The following is a 21,081-nucleotide window of genomic DNA, read 5'->3' as shown; positions in this document are numbered from 1 at the left end:
AATCATCTTAATTCTTGTGAAAACTTAGCAGGGTATGTGCTGCCTGTGGCTGCCTGCCTTCTCAGCTAGTTTTTAAGTGGATTATTAGGTAAGTGGAAGGCTGTTTGCAGCATCTTAAGTTTGACAGACGTGATTGTGCAGGGGGATGGTAGGGGAAAAGTGTTGTTGCTCTCAGACAAAAGCTTCTCATAGATTAATATCTTCCAAACTCTATTTTGTAGTCTTTTTTATCTGTTTTTAATCTGGAATGTTATAGAGGTTTCATGCCCAGACAATAACTCTTCTGTTTGGTTTTCGTTTTGTTTTTCCAGAACTGCTTAATAAAACATGATGAGAATGGATACTCAGCAATAGTTGGAGACTTTGGTTTAGCAGAGAAAATTCCTGATCACAGGTATGGGAGCCAATCTAAATGGAGTGAGAATTGCAGGACAACTGCAGGTCAGAAGCTCTAGTGAGCCAGATCCCTGGGGCTGTTATTGCACTCTGGTACAGAATTTGCAAAACATACCCTCAGTCTTCAGTCTGGAACTGCAGGCTGGATAGCCAAGATGTTCCAGCCTTAATTACTGTCCATTTTGATATTTACTGGTGACATTTATTCTTCAAAAATGTTCCAATCACTAGAGGATTTGCTCCAGCTTTTTGGTAGATCTTTTAAGCTGGTATTTGGGAATTTCGGGTTTAAAAAAACCCAAAACACAAACACAAAAATACTGTCCAACATTCTGGATTGGGATGATTTTGTAATGAATGTCATTTGTTGATTTCAAGCAACTTTATCATCTTTCCACTTTCATAAACAATATTCAGTGGCATTCCAGCATTATTCTTGTTTAACCTCTGGGTTAGTTTTTAAGATCCAGGTTTATAACAGAGCAAAATAAAATTAATTATAAAATTACCGTCTAACATTATCTTACCATTTTACTTTCCCTAGGATGAAATTATAATCTTAACTCATTTGAGGAATGCACAGGGGACTGTCACAAGCTATTGTCACAATTGAAAATAGTCCTTTTGTCGTCCCTCCATTAGAGAGATCAAGGACAAGGATTTCATTGTTCTCTCTGTATATTGACTTGTGTATTTCAAAGTATTCTGACTGTGAAATGTGCTGTCAGATTTTCTCCAGCGTGTGCTTCTGCGTAAAATAAATAAAAAGCCTTCCAGCACTTTTGACTGCATAGAAAACAATAAAAGTTGATCTCAGCTATGCACAGTTTTTAAACTGCACATATCCAAAAACCGTATCTTGAGAGGTCTGAAGGCTTGCATGAATATTGGTGAAATTTTGGATCTTAAAGCTTAAAGTGAACATCTTAATTTCCAAACTACTGATAAGTACAGCCAGTGTTTATCTTGTAGCTGCTGTGGAGTACCCAGTGAAGTGCTGAAAGCTTCAGCTGTGTTCAGATGAACCCATCACAAAATCAGGAAGGCACTACAGGTGCCTTAATGTGTCCTTAATACCCAGCTTTGAGATGCCCTGAAAACTGAGATTACAGTTAAGGTAGCTTGAGACTAAAACAAGCAACATTACCCACTATTTTGTTTTTATCTAGCTTTACCTCCATTTTCAAATGCAGCTTTGTTCTTTCCAGTTGGCTGGTAACAAGCCATGCTACTTTGAGGCCTTCAGAGTCCTTTTCTTTTTTAAATAGGTATTCCCTCAAGGTCAGCTAGGTGTAAGGCTGGAGGCCTTTTTTAAGGCCCCACTATTCAGCCTTATGGAAACTCCAGGTTTTTCAAATTGGGTCTATTCTGATTACTTTTAATTTTTCCATATTAAAGGATTCATCTGGTCAATCTTGATTTTTAATTTTTTTTTTTAAATACAGTTAGCAGATCTTTATTATTTTAAATACAGTTTGACTTCATTCAGAGCTGCATATACATGTAGGGATGATACTTGCATGTCTTGCTGGGTGAATGGAGAGCTTGGCATCTAGCCCAAAACTGATGTCCACAAGCCTTTTTATGTGTAGATGAAGGAACCAACTCTGCCAAGAGTTTGGCAATAAAAACTATTGAACAGCCGTGATCTTAAAATAAAACATTCTTTTAAAGTGGCTGGGTACTTAAAAACTAGAAATAAAATATGAGTAATTGATTGGGAAAGTTAGTAGCAATGCTTGAGCATTTAATTAACAGTTCTTCCTTCTCTCCCACCACCTCCTATCCATATCTATCCCACATCTATATAGTGAGAAGTTACCAGTTGTGGGCTCACCCTTCTGGATGGCACCAGAAGTTCTCAGAGATGAGCCCTACAATGAAAAGGTAGGTACATGATATAAATGCAGTTAGCTGTCAAATGTTTCTCTTCTGTAGTGGTATGCAAGATTTAGAATTTCCATAATATTAAAACTATTGTTATTTTCACTTGTGGTGTTTCTGTACTCAGTAGATCATTCAGACTGAAGGAGAGTGAGAGTTAAATAGCTAATGTTTTTAATTCATGGTGTGTAATCTTATATGGAGATAGAATTGGCTTTAGGATTGTTCTCTGTTATGCTATTTCCATTCTGAAACACCCCACATACTGAAATATAGTAATGTTTTGTTGATCTAACACAATTTAATTTAACCAAATCTCATAAGAAATGAAGCAAAGTTGCTTCCCTGACTGTACACTAGTGAAATCTGGGTAGAAGTAAAAGGTCTGTGTGTAAATTTGCACGATTCTCTGTGTGTGTGTATATATATATGGATGGATGAGTGTATATATATGTGTGTGTATAAATATGAAATATAAAGCAGCATGTCTTAAGATGAGAGAAAATGTTCTCCAAAGGTATTCCCAAGTCTTTCTGTTCGTATCATCAGGAAATGTTTCTTTCAGAGGAGGATGAGATCACACTGGGTTTTAGAAATGGTGTTTTCAATCAATCTTTTCTTTACACAGGATTTTCTGTCCATTACTTCAGCCCTGCCAGTGTAGCTTTTCTGTGATAAAGCCCATATCCTGTACCTCTCTATATCTAGAAGTCAATAATCTGTTTAATTTGTGGTACTTTTAACTTGCAGGAAAGCAGTAACTACCTCAATAACAGAAGTAATAATTACCATTTCAAAGCTTTTAAGGAGTTTTAATTGACCTAAATTAATAATAAAGTACCCAAATCTATGGTGCCACATTCTTTATTAACCCTACCAAGGGGAAGACTAAAGAGGAAGCAGCATGAAAGGTGACATATAAGCCAGTCTGATACATAAGGGATGAGGGGTGCAAGCTTCTGATCTGCAGACTTGTATTCCATGTTTTCTTAAATTCTCTTACCCGAAAAATTCAGGTGGGTGGAAATCTGAGGAACTGTGCAGCTCCAGAGGTAGTCAGATAAGTGGTTACTAAACGTCATGGAAATTGAGCACTGATACACAGTGCTGCTAGATATCTCAAGCTTTGGGAAGACTGTTTTCTCCAGAGGTACTGAACTGAGAAGAGGAAGATGTAATTTTTCTTAACAGCAGCATTAATGTTCTGGCTAGGCTGTGATCATGTGTATTCTAAACCTGTTTTTCTAACCACAGTGATATATAGGCATGTCATGTTTTGGCTGTGTTTTTAAGTATTCCCATGTGTAAGACATCAAATGGAACTTCACTATTCTTTGTGCAAGGGAGGATTTTTTTATTTTTTAAATTTTTACACTGCTGAATTAAGAGTGATTTGGTGGGTTTTTTCTTTTTTTTTTTTCTTGAAAGAATTTTAAAGTTATTGCTTTTGTGCAACAAGAATGCTTTCTGTGAGCATGTATTTCTTCACACAGAAAATGTTAGCTCTAATGCTGTTGCTCAGTGTTGTAAGGCTGTGGTGGTGTTGTTTCATGATAGCCATTTGGGGTAAGGAGAAACTCAGTGGCAGATAAGAACGCTGAGTATTCATAGCTGAACCATGTGTCTATTCATTTTTTTCTCTCAGGCAGATGTGTTCTCCTATGGCATAATTCTGTGTGAGATTATAGCAAGAATACAGGCAGACCCGGACTATCTCCCTCGCACAGAGGTGAGTGGTTGTGTTTACAACATTGGTGGGAGGTGGCGAGTCTGCCATGATAACGGCTCAGCCTTTAGAACTTCTGCCACTGCTGCCAAAGATAGGATGAATAGGTGGGACATTAAAAATAGCCTGTAGAAGGCTGTTGCTCTTTATGCTGTTATTGTAGGAAGCTCCATTGAAGACACTTTCTCAGAGAGTTTGTGCTGCTGCAATCCTCATGGGAATCCTTTCTGCCCCTAACTGGCAGTACATCGAGAGCACTGCAATGCAAACTCTTCCTTTTGTGGAGTGATAGCTCATGTAGACTTCTTGCCAGGTTCAAAATGGGGCACTTTAGGCACACTGCACGCACTAAGCCGCCCCCCCTTGTAAAAGGGGCAGGGGCTCTGTTAACAGCAGCTAAAATAAATTCACCCTTATTTTGTGTGGACTCTACTAAGCACTGTGGATCTGAGTTATAATTGACTAATTAAAGATACTTTTTTTCTTTATTCATCCTCGGTGACCCTCGGTGGGGGTTATTCCAAATTGTCTGTCGCCCTCCATTTCTGAAAATGGAAAATTGTTTAGGTCTCAAACTGCAGTAAATAAGAGATCCTTTTTTAGTCTGCCCTTCAGATTTTATAGACATGCACATAAGGAACTGGATAATTTGTATTACCAGTACCATCCACTGAGAAGTTAGCCATTTTAACTGATACATTTCCACCATAGTAAAGCCTCTGGTTTTAGAGTAGGCTGTTAATTTGCACTGTGAAAGTCACTATAGTGAAACATCACAGTATAAGGTATTGTTTCCAAATGCACATGGGCAACATTTCAAGTGCAGTGGACTGCATTTGAATCCAGGAAGAAGGATGGGCTTTGATGTCAGCCCATTGTCTTACAGCTATCCTGTATCAGTAATCCACACTGGGAACGCTGCAGTTCGGAGTGTGCATGAAGTTTTCTCAAACTCCTCTGTAATTGTGGTTGCTGAGAAGGTGTTCATGGTTATTCCTGATAATTTCACATAGGGACCCCCTAAAAAGATGATGCTTTGAGCGAGATGGAAGACCTAATTTATTTCTCTATGCTTTGTTGTCATTTGTACAGAATTTTGGATTAGATTATGATTCTTTCCAGCACATGGTGGGAGACTGTCCTCCTGACTTCCTCCAGCTGGCCTTCAACTGCTGTAACGTGAGTATCTTACTTCAGGGGGAGAGATCTAAACTGGAGTTCTCCAAATCCCTCTGGCTTTTGAAGATAAAGCTTAGAGCATTTACAGAAGAGACTTGAAGAGCTCACCTATAGAAGCAATGTACCCAGAAGTCCCTTTCAGTTTTTATAATCCTTCCCTTCCCCTTGCTAAAAGGTTTGCCATGTGTTTTTGCAATTCTGTGTTCTGTCATGCCAAACAAATAGGTCTGGCACACTGAACAGCTTCTTGCAGGCTGCTCAGGCTGATCATAACCAGTTGGATGCCATTGACACTGGCTAACCCTCGGGCTGACAAAATCCAGCTGTTGTTGTGTGCAGACCTCCTGAGTTACGAAGGAAGGACTGAGTTGCTCTTACAAACAGAGGGGACAAACAAATCAAGAGCAGGCATTAAACTGCTCTAAAGTGTCTATATGATGCCTTTTGGAAAAGGGCTTTGACATCCAAATCCTTAGCCTGTGTCATAAAATCCAAACTTGGACCGAAATGATTTAATATCTGTAAGGCTATAGGCCATGTGCTGTATGGAGAGAATTTTCTGGCAATTATTCAAGTAAAACTGTGATAGGGCTGGATACCTTCCTGGCTCCTTATTGTGAAAACTCCAGGGAAGCAGATCTCTTCTGCTGGTTATCCTGTAACAGAGTTGCTAGTACCAATGTATAGTAAACCAGTTTGTATAAAATAAGAGAACCTGAGCTTCCACCACATTCAACTGAAGTTGGGAATGTCCAGTTTACTCAACTTAAGTAGAGGCAGCTTTTAAAAATTTTACTGCACAAAACTTGGCCCTGGATTCACAACCAGGCTGCGCTGGAACCGATGCCAGCACTGTGTCCAAGTGAGTGCTTTGAAAAGTCTCATCCCTTTGTGCTTTTGATGGTTATTTTTGACCCAACCTCTCTCTTTACTTTGTATTAGTTCAAAAGCCCATGCTCAAGGAGAGAGCAATATAAAGGTGAGAATGGGGGCAATGACTGACTGCTGCTTTTGGCACCACATAGCCTAATTTAATTCTAAAAGTGTTTGTGGAACTTACTGTGGATGAGCTATGTAGCTCCTCTTGTTTCACCTTAGTACAGCAGAGCTTACTTCACCTGGACAGTGGTACATCTGACTCGTGTTTATGAAGTGCTTTGATTACATGAGCACTAAAGGGTTTGGTTAGAGGTAGGATTTGACTTTGGAAATCTCAACTCCCAGCTGCAGACTCCAGAAATGGTACTGCATCCAAGCACATGGTGCATGATTCAAAGCAATTTTTCAACTCTGAAAATCGGAGTAAAACTGTTCATGAAGGAAGGGGCAGTAACCTTATATTTTCATGTAAGAATTTGGTGTGCTCAGAAAAAATCTGTTTTCTCCTACTCATTATTGTCAAATGCAACTTCCTGTATAATAAATGTCCCTTCACTGAATTGAAATGGAAATTACTGTCTTGTGATCCAGCCATTAATATGCTGATTTCAGTGTGGGGCATGCTGGAATTCACATACCACTCACCTAGGAGAAGGAAAATGGAGTAAACAGATAAAGCTTTCTCATATCTTCCTAAACATGCTGTTCTTCAGTAAGAGGTGATTGCTGTGGTAATTTGCTCTGAGACATGGACATTTATATAGCTTTTTATTATTTAATAGGTCAACAAGGTGTGAACTGTATAGCCCAGCTGAACTAATGTGCAAAGCCCTAAGATTTTCTACAGCCAGCAAATGTGTTTTAAGGCACACTAAGAAAACCAGCAAAAACTGACATGTATGAGTAGTGGATTAAAATTTAATTTACTGTTACAAAGTGTGAGGGTTTGTAAATAAGCACCTGCAAGAAAGGCTCCCCAACAATTTTAAGCATACATGTGGGAATATTTAATAAATCATAAATTATCATGCAAAAAGCTTACCAGGATGAGCTAAGCTGTGGGCAACTGCTGCTTTGAGAAGGAACCTTCTCTTCCATTTGATCAGAATCTGGATTTCTCAGGGATGGAAGAGACAAATACTGCTCTGAGTAACTTTTCCGTTGCTGCTCTTGTCTTGGAACTTACCTAGCACAAATTAAAATAGCCAGAGAGCTCTTTTTACTTCCTGTGACTTCCTGTAGCTTGCAACAGCTCCCTGAGATTCCCAAATTAGTAAGTTTGTCAGGGTACAGTGTGTGCTTCAGTGCTGCCCCTGCCCTACTCTTTCAGTGAAATAGGGAATGCAGAAAAATACGTTTTCCAATGCCAGGAAATTCCAGCTGCTGCTTTAGAACAATTTTCTTGCTGCTCTTGAGCTCTTCAAGTGTGGTTTCTTTGTTTGGTTTTGTTACTGTACGTATGAATTTTTAGCCTTTTACCCCTTGTTGCCAGAAGGTGTTCTGGCATTGCTGATCATACCAGCTCTCTTCAGAAAAATCCATCTCAAACAAGCTGCAGGGCAGTATCAGGGAGGTCTTTGGGGTTTGTTGTGTACAAAGTACTACTGTTCCCATTGTAGAGGTGAGATCTGTCTGGGCTTGTCCATTCTGAAAAAGCCTTTAGAAGGCTGGAAACAGCAATCAGGTCAAGCGGAATCTTTTTTATTACTGGAATGAAGTGAACTTTCGGCTGCTGAATTAGATGTTGCTACCTACAGTAGTGAAGCCTATGACATATATACAGGGTCAATGCTCAAAATGATGAAATGCCTTCAAAGTTACTGCTTAAATGAAGCTGCTTGCCCTGTGGTACAATTTTAGTGTTGGACTTTGTTTAGAGATCTGTATCTGCTAGCATGAATAAATAAATACACACTGAGAAATACAGACTAATGCATATTGATGAGTAGGGGGAATATTTTACCTGGGAGATTTTTCTTTTTCCTAATTTATAATTTTGTCAAATTATATAACCACCCTTGCTTCCTTACAAGATAGACCAGTATACCAAATAGTATGGCTAATTAACAGATGGAAAAATACAACATTTTTGGCTTTAAAATCAGCAGTGCCATTTAGGTCTGTTTTAATTAAAGCCACAAGGAGATGATGGAAGAATTACAATCTTTTAAAGACTGACATAGCTGTGTTGTTTTGTGTAATCCTTTTGAAATAACATTGGTGTATAATCTGTTTGATAACCAGAGTCCAGAAAGAAATCCTGTCCTATGCAAGATGTTTCAAGCAAACCAACCAACCCCCCTCACAAAGCATGAATCTGACAGTTTCCCACCTTTTCAATTTAAAATTTATCCTCTTCATAGAATATTTACAAGTTACTAACTAAATGTGAGAGGTGTAATAGAATACTGCTTTTCCCCTTCTTTACGTAGGATTTTTTGTAATGACAACACACTTAAAACTGTCTCGAATGTCCTCAGTTTCCTCAGATTGTCCCTCTTTCTGTCCACTCTGTAAGCAGAATAGCATGGACAAGCCCACAGGGACTTATTTGATTTGTGTCCATTCACAGATGGATCCAAAGTTGCGTCCTTCATTTGCTGATATTGTCAACACACTGGAGGAAATGTTAAACCGCCTGAGGAATGAGGACTCAGAGAGAGACAGAAAGTTCTTGAACCTTGACAACAGTGAAAGAAAACCAAAAGGTAAGTGTCTGTATTGTACAAACATTGCTTCGTGCTTATAAAGAGGAGACAAAGCTTCATATTTTGAAAACTGGTATTTTGGCTATATATGGTGTTATTTACAGTTTGTGAAAGACTTTACGCAAACACTGAAAATTATTCTGGAGCAATGCTCTATACTTTGCATTGCAGAATGTCCTCTGGTGAAAAAAACCCCCAGCTGTTTCTTAAAGTGCCTGATAAGATTCTGTCCCCAAGCTCTTGAGAGGAAATCTAGAGTTCATTTGGGAATGGTTTTGTAAGTTGCTAATAGTATATGAAAATCCATCAACTTTTTATTTATCACTGCCATACTTAGTACATATACATCATTTCTTTGGTGTATGTTACATGTAACATTTAGAGGCTTCTTAAATTCCTTCAGGAGGAAGAGCGCAGAAGATGCAAGAGTATTATAAAGTATCTAGAAATACTCTGAAAGACGAGAAAAGATGAGTCCCAGGTCTGCTTGGGAATGTTTGCCTTGAAAGGTTTTCTCTAAAGCTGTCTGGTGCCACCTGGTGTGGGGAGCAAACTCTTGTAGCCTGGGCCGTATTCTGACTTGGGTGTTTTCTGTTAGTACACTTCTGGCATTAGAAATTTAAGAGTACATTAAAAATAGTTTCTCATATTATGTGGCTATACAAATGTGCAACATATGGACATACCTGTCAATCTGTAATATAGTTGTAGATTGAAATAATTATTCTCTACTTCAAACCACATAGAGTTAATGCATGTGGTAATTCTCCCACACCTGGAAAGCATCTAAAAGAGGTGTGAGTTAAAAAGGAAATTTGTTTTGTTTGTTTAGGGTTTTTTGTTTGGGTTGGGTTTTTTGTTTTGGAGTTTGGGGTTTTTTTTCCTTTTCATTTTTCTGGCATTCTCCCTTTGGAGTACATGTACAAAACAAGTACTTCTCAAAGAAGCGTTACATGCTGTTCTTTGACTTGCATAGTGTTTCCTACATGGAATGACTGTAGTCTAAACCATGGCAATATTTAAAGGGAAAAGTGAAAATCCCTATGTGCTTATTCTGGAAATGGTAATCAAAAGGAGATATCACTTCTTTATACCCATTTGTTATCACTCTAACATGGCTTTTCAGAGGTTCCTTGAGAGCCCTGCCAGATACAGATTCCAAACATTCAAGGAGTTAACACCTACCATTTTCTCATCCTAGTCTAGTGATACAGCTTTTATTTATAAATATATGTATGTGTGCAATAGGTGCAAATACACAGACATATGTACAACTTTTAAACTCCTATTCATTAGGGTCAGACTCTCATATATCCCTAGTTTTGTACTGGATAATGTACTGAAAGAAGGCTGGGATAGAATGATTTAAAATCTTGCATGGTACAAGGAGGAACATTTATTTTGGTCTTAGACATTTCCCATCAGGGTGAAAAAGTCCCAGTTTCTTTGGCAGCTGTGTTTTGTACTGGTTCTCTTTTGTGGTCAGTAGCACCAACAGACCGTGGGCAACCTCTGCTGGAAGCCAGGATGATAAATCCAGAAACATGCATATTGTTCGTCTCCAACACCACCCTGTGCCATCTCTGCTGTGGCAGTGTACTGGCAGCAAGGAGGTTTGAAGGGGCTCTAAAATACACTGAGAAGAGAATGGTGTACTTGTGTTTGTGCAGGAACTTAAAAGGAAGGAGCAGACTTGTGCTTATGGAACATAGTTTGGAATATCAGAAATGCAGCTCTTTTCTTTACAGTTGTCATGAAGGCTCTGCGAGTGAGCAGACATACAGCTATATAGAGCTTCTTTAAGCTAAGAGTATTTCTCTTTTTCTACTCAGGATCAATTGACAAAGGACCAGGAGTAAAACGTTTGAGTTCCTTGGATGATAAGATCCCACCCAAGTCACCCCGTCCGCGTCGGAATATCTGGTTGTCACGCAGCCAGTCGGATATCTTCTCCCGCAAGCCTTGCAGGAAGATAAATGTGCAGGACCCCTACTACACACCAAGCAAAGGGTTAGGCCGGAAAGTTAATCCCTTTAGTGCCCGGGAGGACCTCAAGGGGGGAAAAATCAAATTCTTTGACATGCCAAGCAAGTCTGTGATTTCACTCGTGTTTGACTTGCATTCTCCAGAGGCAGGTGGAGGCCTGAAAGCCAGCCAGTCCCAGTTCCGGCAGGCATACAGCACAGACTGGCAAGAACTTTCCCTTCTTCCTGGGAGGAGATGCAGGTCACTTCCACTCTCTCCTGAATTACCACACAAGGAATATGGCCTGTTTGGAGGACTGTCTTCAACTGTTGGCAGGTGTGACCCAGCCCAGTTAGGTGCAGAAGTTCGGCAAAAACTCTTGAGTAGCACAAAATACGGTGTGTCAGAGATTCCCCCCTTTCACGCCAAGCCTCACAGACCAGAGTTTCTTCTTGCACCAGGACAGGAGGAGGATATGGACTGTTCAGATGGGCCAGTGGCCCAGGAGGAAAATGGGTTTTGCCCTGTTGAGAACACATGTGGAGATCCAGTGTGTGATCAGTCATTAGTGCTGGCCCAGTCTGGGCCACTATCTTACAAAAAGCTCCCAGTTGAGAATTCAGTGAACTCTGAGGGACGTGGCTCCCCACAAATGTTTTCAGGTTGTCTCCCTTCTGAAGAGATGGAGGTAGAAGATGATCTATTGAAAATTACTCTGTTAGAGTCTACAAAGCCTCTGTTCAGTGTTAGTCCTTCCACGGAGCTGAAGAGAGAGGCATGGCCCTTCAGGGAGCAAGATGGGGACAGTCCTGCCCTGTTGTCTCAGACCTCCTCCAACATCTCAGCAAGTGGCAGCACAAAGTCAACTTGTGACATATGAAGAGAGGGCTCAAACTGAATGTGTCCTTGAGAGAACAGTTGTTCCCAGTTGCTTAAACTGTTTTTCTGCAGTGCTGGGCTTCACATTTGAAAGAGACTCAACGGATGGTGGAAGCTGGCTGTCAGACAGATAGCTGCAGACAGTGTCTGAAGAGACTGATTATTTTATAAAACTCTAATTCAAATTGTGCTTATTCCCTTTCCTGATTTGTGTTCAGAGGGGGAACTACTCCAGCCAGAATGGCCATGTGGGTCCTACAGCCCTTCCAAGAGGCAGCAGCCAGAGCAGGCACCATGTAAACAGTTTGACCTGGATTTCCAGCACAGGGCATTTTAAGGTCTTAAGCTCCATGTAGAGTAGAAAGAATGACCCTTAGATTTTTCCCTCTTCCTCTGACTAACCAGCTGCTCTACGCCACTGCTGATTAGTCATTAACATTCTGCATCAGTGCACGTGAGTTGGAGTCCCTGTTTTAGAAACAGGCACAGAAGTCTTTCCGAGCTATGTTGAGCAGATAGGAATGCTCTCTGGTCCCAGAGCTGCTTTGAATGCTGTTGTAGCATTAAACAAGCTCTTCTTTCAAAAGCAGCAAAAACAAAACCGCTCATGCTGGTCACAATCTGCAGGCTGAGTCACATGACAAATACTTTGCAATTAACAAGAAGAATCTGTTCCCTGGTGTTTCATTTTCCCTTGGGATTTAGTAATGATATTTAATACATTTGTGCAGGGAAGCTCTCTTCCTTGTAAAGCTCTTTATGTACCTCAGCCCAAATGTGGAGGAAGATTTGCCCAGGGCACAGAGAGGCATATTCCAGGCATTGCCATTTCTGGGCTTCTGAAGAAACTGCTCCTGAAAGTACCAGCTGTACTGAGCTTTTGGCAGGGGGTGGCCTCTTATCTCTGAAGAGCTGAGTGGACATCATAATCTGTTTCCACAGAATAATTAAATACAGTAGCTACATCACAATTGACTATTAGCACTAAACTAGAAGGGTCACATTCACCTTCCTCTCTGGTACAACATCCCATCTCACTGATTCCACTGCAGTAATGATGGCTCCTCACCAGACTGCTTGACAGAGGACAGGGATCTCCTGCTCAGGGGAAGTTGCCAGCAGTGTTGTAGCCCCACAAGTGCTCTTGGAGAGGACAACTCACAAGAGGGCTTTGAATTGTCAAACTGAAGAAAATTAGCTTGTCCGCAATTTACTTTTTGTTTCCTCTACAGAAAGAAGCTGCTGTCTTTGTTGGTTTCTCCTGTCATTGAATAAGATAATCTTTTTTTAAATTTTTTTTTTTTTTTACTTCCCTCCACCAGCAGGTACCTGTGAAAGAAGCAGCAACATGAGCTTTATTGCTGCTTGCTGGAACCAGCACCAGTGATCCCTGCTCTGGGATGCGGTGTATGGGAAAGCTTGTTCTGTGACATTTGTGCAACATCCTGCCCTTTTCCACTATCATCATCCCAAAAACATGGGATTTAAAAGTTTTATTTTATGGGGTTTTTTTAACCTATATTATAATTCCTAAGTGAGGTAAACATTGCACACCTGCTGAGCAGATGGTAATGCCGCAGAATCCAGAATTCATCCAGGTAGCCTGTTACAGTCTTCCTGCTTTCTTGTAAGGCTGAATACTGTAAGCTAGTCTCTGATGGAAGCCAGACTATTTCTACTCTTCTCCCATCTCAAAGAAAGGATGAAGAAAGCCATAGTTCTTTCTTGGCTGGGGTGTGTATTTCTCCAGAGGTGTAGGAGGCTGTTCTGTGAGTTACAGCTGTGACTTCCTCTAGTGAAGTATGTGTTAACCTGAGCAGTTCTCCCTTTGCAGTGGCTGCCATGAATGAAATGAGAAACCTGGTGTTGCTGAGTTATTAAATACAGTCCATGCCAGATTAGGCAGCTGTTGGCACTTTCAAAGAGAAAATGCCTGTGCTAAGATCACCCCTTTTGGCCCACACCTCTCTGCCTCTTGAAGGTGCTGATCTGTAGAGTAGTCTCTGTCTTCTGTATCATGTCTGCAGAGTGCAGAGCAGCTTGTATAGCTGCCAGCATGTGTGTGTAACTTCGAGGACAGAGAAACATCAGAACTCAATTGCCAGTGAGTTGCCTGCCTGGTGCCCGCTTGCTTTTGCTTTTTTTTTTTCTTTTTCATCTTTTTATCTTTGCTACAATTGTATCTTCTGGGAGGGAAACCATCAGCACCAGCTTCTGTTGTCACAAGATGCATTTAGGTGTGTGACTTCAGACAAACAAGCAATAATGAGTAGTTTACTTTTGGATCACCACGCTGAGGGAAGCTGTCCGGCACCCTCCAGCAGCCTGACCAGAGAGCACACGCACAACTCTGGCTGCTGCCCTGGGGCTCACGTGAGTGAGCCCTGGCTGTCAGTGCTGTCACCTCATCATGAAGACTGCTGCCCTCTCTGACACTGACTGCAAAGCTTGAGCAGTCACGCTTGGAGTATCTCCAGGGCACCCATTGCAGTGACCTCATCTGTTCTCTTACACTGCTGTCTTTACAATGTTTCCCTGGCCTGAATAGCTCTTACAAAGCAGCACAGCTAAAATTTTATTTTCTTAAATGTCCGCTCTAAGCACAACCAGTTGACGTGCATTGGGCACAACTATCAGCTTTTCTGGTTCTTTGTACTGAGGTGGAGATGTCAGAAATAGAAAGGCCAAGGACTGGCAGCTCAGACCTTTCCTAGATTGCTCTGCATGGGAAGAGGCATGTGTATGAAACTGGAGTAAAAGATCATTTTAAAAATTGCAAAGTGGTTGCTGAAACCCAGTGTTTTCAAGGGTCTGGATGCAGTTGTAAGTCACTACATCTTGTCCCTTTGGCTGCATAAGGCTGAATCTAGGCTGCACCTAGTAACTCCTAGGTTTTCTGCCTACTGGGGTTGCTTTTCTACAGAGGGCCATCTTCTGACAGCTACTGATAAACATGAATTTGAACATGTGGTCAGCAAACCCCTTGTTTTACAGTGATGTGACAAATTTTATTGTGATTGGATTTTACCGTGATTTTGACTTTACAGGAGCAGTTCTTGCTCTTTTAAAGTACTTTCTACACATTGCTACACATCTCCCTGAAGAAATCAAAGATGTTTTTAATTCACTTTAAATCTATGTTGAGTTCATTTAAATGTCTGTTATAAGCTATTTTTGTTGTGGTTGCAGGTTGATAAAATGCAACCAAGAGAATGCATATGAATTGCCGCCCTTCAAAAGCAGCACAGCCGAGGGGCTGTCGCAGACTTGTACTTGTTGGAGAGGCATTGATGTATTATTTGTAACAGAACATTGGTATTTTTGCCAGTACAACTAAAGACACTTGAATAATTCCTGTTTGCACTTAATGCTATTGTTTATATTGCATGTCACTACATTTCTATGCAAAACAAATAACCTTTTTTTTGGGAGGAGGGGCAGCCAGATATTTGGTTAAGTATAAAGATCTTTGCAAGATGATCTATTTTCGTATTTATGAAGGAGTTTTATGTCTTAATATTTTGCAGTCTGTAAATAGCTGAACTTGTAATTAAAGGTTTAGGAAGAAGTTTGTAGCCTGTGTATAATAGTAAGTTAACACTGCCAGAAAAAAATCTTTGCGAAACAACTTTTCTAATATTGCAGATATTTATGAATATGTAAAGAAAGCACGTCTTGTTTTTATGTTGATTGACCTTCTGACTTTTTTGAACTATAGAAATGGTCTATGTTTTATTGGAACTGCAATAAGAAGTAACCAAAGATGAATCCACTTAAATATTTTCATAATTTTTTTCTTGGTCAGGTTTTGTAAACTTTCCCAACTTGCTTTCAAAATAAAAATGAAATCAAGGCCTGAGTCTTGTGATTAAGAGGACAACTCCAAGTTTAAAAAGCTGGCTCAAATGCTTACTTAAGCTACAAATGCCATTAATATCTGGCTTGAGATTGTGTTTGCTGTTACTCAGTGCTGAGTTATACACATGGAAAACTGTCATCCTCAGTAAGTGTTATTTCTCTCCTGCATCTCGTTGAAGTGTTCCACTATTAAATCCATGAGACTCAAGGATTTTTTTTTTCTGCTCGGTGTTACAGTGGTCTGAAGAGTAGGCCCTAGCTTCTGACCTACCAGATAAGATGGCTTTTGATAGCAGCCTGCAGGGCACTTGCCATGGTGGCTGCTCTGTTCTAGCCCTAAATAGCTTCAGTAGCACAGGAAGCTGTGCAGTTTCTCAGGATCACGTATCTGGCTTTCAGCCCCACTGCCTCTCCCCTTGGAACAAGTCTGAAGATCTGCTATGGCTTGGTTCTGCATGCAATTACCCTGCACTAGAATCAGCTGGCACATTTGGGACGAACTTTCTCCTTCCCTTCTCTCCTGTAAGAACAAAGGTCTCATCTGTGCATGCTCTAACCAAAGGTGCATTTCTCCCACTTCAGCCTGATCCCCGCCTTCACATCCCAGCATGCCACTAAGGAACATGGGCAACTCCAACTGAGAGCAATTTAATCAGTCAGATGTTAAAACAGAAACAAGAATATGAACCCTGTTCCCTTTTTGGAGAGTTCTTGATGGAAGAAAGAACTCCAAAACCTGGAGGAAAAAAAAAAAAGCCCAGTTTAGTGAGGAGTTCTGTAGCTCTATGCACTGTCCCAGGCCAACTTTATCTTCTCGCTGTGAGCTTTGGAAGATTTAGAAAACAAGCTCTTCACTATTTGCAGTGGCACTGATTTCCCACTGAGGTACAGTTTATTATGGCAGTCTGGCAACCAGGGCCCTGCAGCAGCGTCTGTGTTTTTCCCTTTCTTGAGCATCCAGACATAAGCCATGATATAGCCGGTCATGAACGCGTCAAAGCCAGCTCGGTGTGTGCCCCCCTGTGAAGGAGGGCCCTGAGTTTCCTTTTCCTTTCCTGCAGCACCTGCTGCTTCAGTCTCAGGGATGGCTGGGTGACTGGCTGAGTCCAACCCAGCAGGAAACTTCGATTTCCTCTCCACTTGGTCACTGTCAGAGGCATTTCCCTTGGCACAAGGGCTCAGGGCAGCTGCTCCCTGGGCAGCAGTTCTTTCAGTGCTCCCCAGATTCTCTTCCCATTGTGTGCTGGCATCTGAGCTGACCTCTGTTTCCATGTCCATGGAGATTTCCTCCAGTGGCCTGCCCTCTCCGCTGGGTGTGACCTCTGCCAGCTCTGTAGCAGCTGCAGGCTCATAGCAGCTCTGTTTACGTGGTGGTCCCTCCTCCCCATTCTGAGCTTGCTCTGTTTTTTCCCCTGAGCTCTCCTGTTGGAATGCATTTGCAGGCACTTCCATGTTCTTACGATGCTTCCATTTGTGCTTCCGTTTCTTTCGCTTCTCCCAAAGCTTGTCGTCCTCGTCAATGATGAGGTCAATGTTGTGAGACTGTGGACACTTCAACCCTTTTGGACACCAGCCATAGGCCTAGGAAGAGAGAGAGAGAGAGATGGGTCTGTAGCCTCCATCTTCCTGGTTAGAACAGCAATCATCTTAACATGGAGTGGAGCTAATTATTCCCTTCCACTGAGGGCTTGCGAGGCTGGGTCAGGAACAATGTCCAGTTACAGCCCCACAGCACACAGGAAAGGTGCTGGCACGCTGCAGTGGGTGCACCAGGGAGCTGTCAAGGTGCAGCACACAGCATATGAGGAGAAGCCAAGGAAGGTAGGTTTGTTCTGCCTGGAGAAGACAAGACTAAGAGGAGGGAGATATCTAGCTGGTGTCTACAGGTACCTACAGCAGAGGTTATGGAGAAGATGGAGCTAAACTCTAGTTAAGAGAGCACAGGGAGAGGGGACCTGGTAACAGGGTAAATTATGACTAGACATATAGGAAAGTGTTTTTCACATAGTGATCAAGTACTGGAACAGGGGCCTGGAGTTGTTTTGTAATCTCTGTCCTTACACAGTTTCTAAAGTTACCAAACAGTGTTGCTCAAAGCTTGAGGTGGTGGCTGGATGAGAAACTTCCAGAGATTTCCCCAACCTATGGTCTGTGACAGAATGTGCAACATCTGGAAGAGCTCCTTTTCTCCATGAAGCACCTGAAGCCAGTTATGATCTGATCAGATGGGCTCTTTGCTGCTGTAGCTGCACCAGGACAAGCTGTTGTGGATCACCCTGTGCTACAGTGCCACATGCTGCAGACAGGTAATAATTTTTTATATCTAACGAAGATACAGGGAAGGGTAGAGGTGGCATTTCTTTATTGTAGGATAAGCCAAACTAACACAGAACTTGCAGCGCCCCCCCCCCCCCCCCCGCCAAGACAGTAATGGATACTGTAACTCACACTATCCCATTGTTTAGGGCCATAGACTCTCTTTTGGAATTTTCCTAATGAAGCCTGTAGGATTCCCCACCTCCAAGCAGAGCACTCTATTGTCTGTCATGAAGCCACCTGAAGCTTGAAAATGTTCCTTGTACTGTGAAGCAGGCAAGGAGAAGTTCCCAGGTGCTTTCCCACCACTTCTGGCTCGTGCCACATGTGCCCCTTTCCATGGAGCCAGGAAGGGAGCGGGGATTCACGTTACTTACCGAAAATTTCTCACAGACAGGCACCTTATTCCCCCCTCCAGCATTGTGGCTTTCTTCTTCCAGAGAGCAGTAGCGGTAATCGATGTACCGGGCCATGTTGGCAGGGTAATGGCAGAACTCCACAGCGAGGTGCTGCCCGCTGGAGTCCCTCAGCTTGCAGTTCTCTCGCTTGCTGGAACAAGAGGAGCACACAGTTACTGTGGGACGGGACCAGGGCACAGAGCTAACACTGCTCTTCACCAGCTCTCAACTCCGTGAGTTTCCTGCTCTTGAGCTCAAGTCCCAGACAGCTTGCTGGAAAGAAATTCAATCCCAGGAGAGCAACTTTAGTAAATAGTTGCTTCCATGCTAATTCAAAGGTTGTTTTTGCTTATGCTGGTGTACAGGAAGGGAAAGCAGCATCTCTGGTGAAGTTATGGGAGAAGGGGATGCATAGTTTGGTTTTTTAACTATAAGGAGCACTAAAATATGTGTTTGTCTTCATCATGTTAATGCACAAGGGAAAAAACACCCAAAAATGAGATACTATGTAGACCATCAAGCAGTCACCACCCAGGCAGGTTGAACCTGGGCAATGCAAGCAACAAGGAAATGGTTTTCATTTCATGAGAAAAAAATCTGATCTCTGTTTTGTCCCAAGATCTGATTAAAAGCCCCAAAACCTTTGGAAGGCTCTACCTAATGAAAATTGTGGGTTAAAACTTTTAAGATGTCAGTTTAAAAAGTTTTTTTTTTATCTTGTCAAAACAAAGCACACTCATATTTTGAGAACAGCCATCTTGAATGTTTTTGGACCTGTCAAAGTGGCATTTCCTGAGATAAAACAGTCACTAAAAATACCTTTTCTCCTCAAAAGAGAGCATGACTTGAGCTTTATGGAGATCCCAGGGGTTGTATCACTGCCAAGGGCTTAGTTTGAGATTGTGTGGGGCCAGACTGCAAAGCACAGACTTGTGTCCTGAACAAGAGCAAAGCCCTTGCCTGGAAGGAAGTGATGGGAGTCAGAGTGGGCCACAGGCATCTCAGTATGCAGGATGTGTGACAGAGCTGGTCAGCGTCAAGGAGTGCAGGGAGCACCCACCCTTTAACTGCAGTGTCCCTCACAAAACAGAATTATAATGAGCAAACCATGCAGGACAGCCCTGGTGTTTTTTCTGTGTGAGTTCCTGCCATGACCCTGTGGCACTGCTGGACCAAAGCCAGGCAGTGACCCAGTCAGCTCTCAGATCAGGTCACTGTGGTCAGTCTTCTGCTGGCACCGGTTTTGAAGTTCTCTTTCAGCTGCTGCCCACTGAACAGATAAGGCCCATTAAAAACCAAACTCATTCTAGAAACAGAAAAAGCACAGGGCAGAGTCACCTGAAAAGCACCGCTCTACAGTCAGTGGGACAGTGAAAGGAAACAGCCCCCTTGCCTGGAAAAACAAACACACACTGACTTCCCCTTTGCCTTTCCTCCTGTAAGCTCGAAGTACCAGAGTGCTGCTCAAAGTACCAGAGTGCTGCTCACCACTTCTTGTAGGCGTACTCCAAGTAGGAAGCCACAAAGCGAGTCTCAAACTCCGAGGCGTATTTGGTGTCGTATATTCCTGCTGGGAACATCTCTGAGAGGTCGGCGGTGAAGGTGCCGAGGGTCTCCGGGAGGTGAGCATAGAAACACTGGTACAGGAAGACCAGGTCGATCAGGCCGTTATGGAGAATGAGTGGCTTCTTTGCCCGGATGAGCTCCAGGAAAAGTGTCCGAACACTCAGGCTCTGGCTTTCATTGCCCTGCACGAGGAAGGATCAGTCAGCACGCCTTGGCACCCTGACTTGCTGTCACTCTGGGGAGCCCTCAGAGCCTGTGGCATCAGGATGCTGCCCACAGCTATGACTTGCTCTGAACAGAGACACAAATATTTGGAAAAGCAACTGCAACAAGTGGGTTTCAAGCAGCAGGGAGCTGGAAGGGATGATGCTGCACTCAAGAGCCCTGTGTGAGCCCACCTTCACGCGGGAGCAGGGGAAGCCACCCCACTCCCGGAAACCTGGAGCAGAGCAGGCTCAGGTGTCTGAAAGGGAGTGGGTTTGTACCTTGTCGTTGCCCTTGTGGTAAGGGATCCCCTGAGAATACTGCTTGTTGAAGTCGAAGCCGTGCTGCACTAGGAACTGCACGGACTGGGGCTCGACCACATAATCCTCGGTGCAGAGCAGCGTGAGGTTGTAGATCTGGCACAGGTACGTGTTCTCGGACTGCACAAGGAGAGTGTGCAAAGAACGCAGGAACACCTGTCAGAGGGAGCTGCCGAAACAGCCGGGGCAATTCCACGGGGGAATTCCATCTCCCAGCGCGTCCCGATGCTCCCTGTTCCCCGGGAAGGACCAAGAGAACACGGCCGCACTACGGTTCGTGCACGCACCTTCTCCGGGAGCTGCTTGAAACAGGCGACGCCGAGCGACAGGACAGAGCGTGTCCTGGCGGCGCTGCAGACGGCCTTGTACCGCTCCTCGATGCACCTGGCGGCGGAAGAACGGGCCATGACGGCTCCGGCCTCCCCATACCCCGGGGAAAGGGCACCGGACCGCCAGTACCGAGAGACGCACCCCCCCTCCCGCCCCACGGGGCACTCACGGGCTCAGCAACGACTTTCTGGCACCGAGGCCGCTCAGCTCCTGCGGGGAGACAAGACACCGTCAGTGGCCCCTCGGGACCGGCCGCGCCGCCGCCGCCCCCACCCCGGCTCACCGTGTCCACGGCCACGAAGGTAGCGGAGCGCAGCGCCAGCACCATGGACGGCCACAGCTCCGCCAGGTTGTCGCTCTGCACGTCCACCACCGGCACACGCGCCGGGGCCGCCATGGCCGCGCCCGCGCGGGGCCTCCGCCGCAGCGCCTGCCCGCCGCCTGCCCACCGCCTGCCCACCGCGGGCCTCGCT

General features: G+C 43.4%; 2 protein-coding genes across 3 annotated transcripts in view; one reads left to right on the top strand and one right to left on the bottom strand.

The window, feature by feature from the left end:
- TESK2 (testis associated actin remodelling kinase 2) overlaps positions 1-15,469 on the top strand; it is an 80,049-nt gene extending 64,580 nt beyond the window's left edge. For both annotated transcript variants that reach the window (XM_042030567.1, XM_042030568.1), the window contains 6 exons: positions 312-394; positions 2,208-2,283; positions 3,926-4,009; positions 5,099-5,185; positions 8,637-8,772; positions 10,605-15,469. In XM_042030567.1, coding sequence (XP_041886501.1) covers positions 312-394; positions 2,208-2,283; positions 3,926-4,009; positions 5,099-5,185; positions 8,637-8,772; positions 10,605-11,617 — 1,479 coding nt within the window. In that variant the 3' untranslated portion in view covers positions 11,618-15,469. The remainder of the gene's footprint in view (positions 1-311; positions 395-2,207; positions 2,284-3,925; positions 4,010-5,098; positions 5,186-8,636; positions 8,773-10,604) is intronic.
- Positions 15,470-16,106: 637 nt separating this feature from the next.
- On the bottom strand, positions 16,107-21,039 carry TOE1 (target of EGR1, exonuclease). Its single transcript, XM_042030569.1, has 7 exons — positions 20,892-21,039; positions 20,778-20,818; positions 20,566-20,662; positions 20,240-20,398; positions 19,677-19,936; positions 18,168-18,339; positions 16,107-17,055 (listed from the first exon to the last, which is right to left on the bottom strand). The coding sequence occupies exons 1-7, from the start codon at positions 21,003-21,005 to the stop codon at positions 16,258-16,260; spliced, it is 1,641 nt and encodes a 546-aa protein (XP_041886503.1). The 5' UTR covers positions 21,006-21,039; the 3' UTR covers positions 16,107-16,257.
- Between the last annotated feature and the right edge of the window lie 42 nt (positions 21,040-21,081).

Source organism: Corvus kubaryi, unplaced genomic scaffold (genome assembly GCF_017639235.1).
Source record: "Corvus kubaryi isolate FWS band 111438036 unplaced genomic scaffold, C.kubaryi_AGA036_p1.0 37334, whole genome shotgun sequence".
Lineage (NCBI taxonomy): Eukaryota > Metazoa > Chordata > Aves > Passeriformes > Corvidae > Corvus > Corvus kubaryi.
This window is presented reverse-complemented; position numbering and strand designations above follow the sequence as displayed.

Excerpts from the sequence above, each read along its gene's own strand:
- TOE1 (XM_042030569.1), bottom strand. The coding sequence starts at position 21,005 with ATGGCGGCCCCGGCGCGTGTGCCGGTGGTGGACGTGCAGAGCGACAAC. Across the intron at positions 20,819-20,891 it reads CCTTCGTGGCCGTGGACACG|GAGCTGAGCGGCCTCGGTGC; the intron begins GTGAGCCGGGGT and ends GTCTCCCCGCAG. Across the intron at positions 17,056-18,167 it reads CTGTCTGTGAGAAATTTTCG|GCCTATGGCTGGTGTCCAAA; the intron begins GTAAGTAACGTG and ends CTCTCTTCCTAG.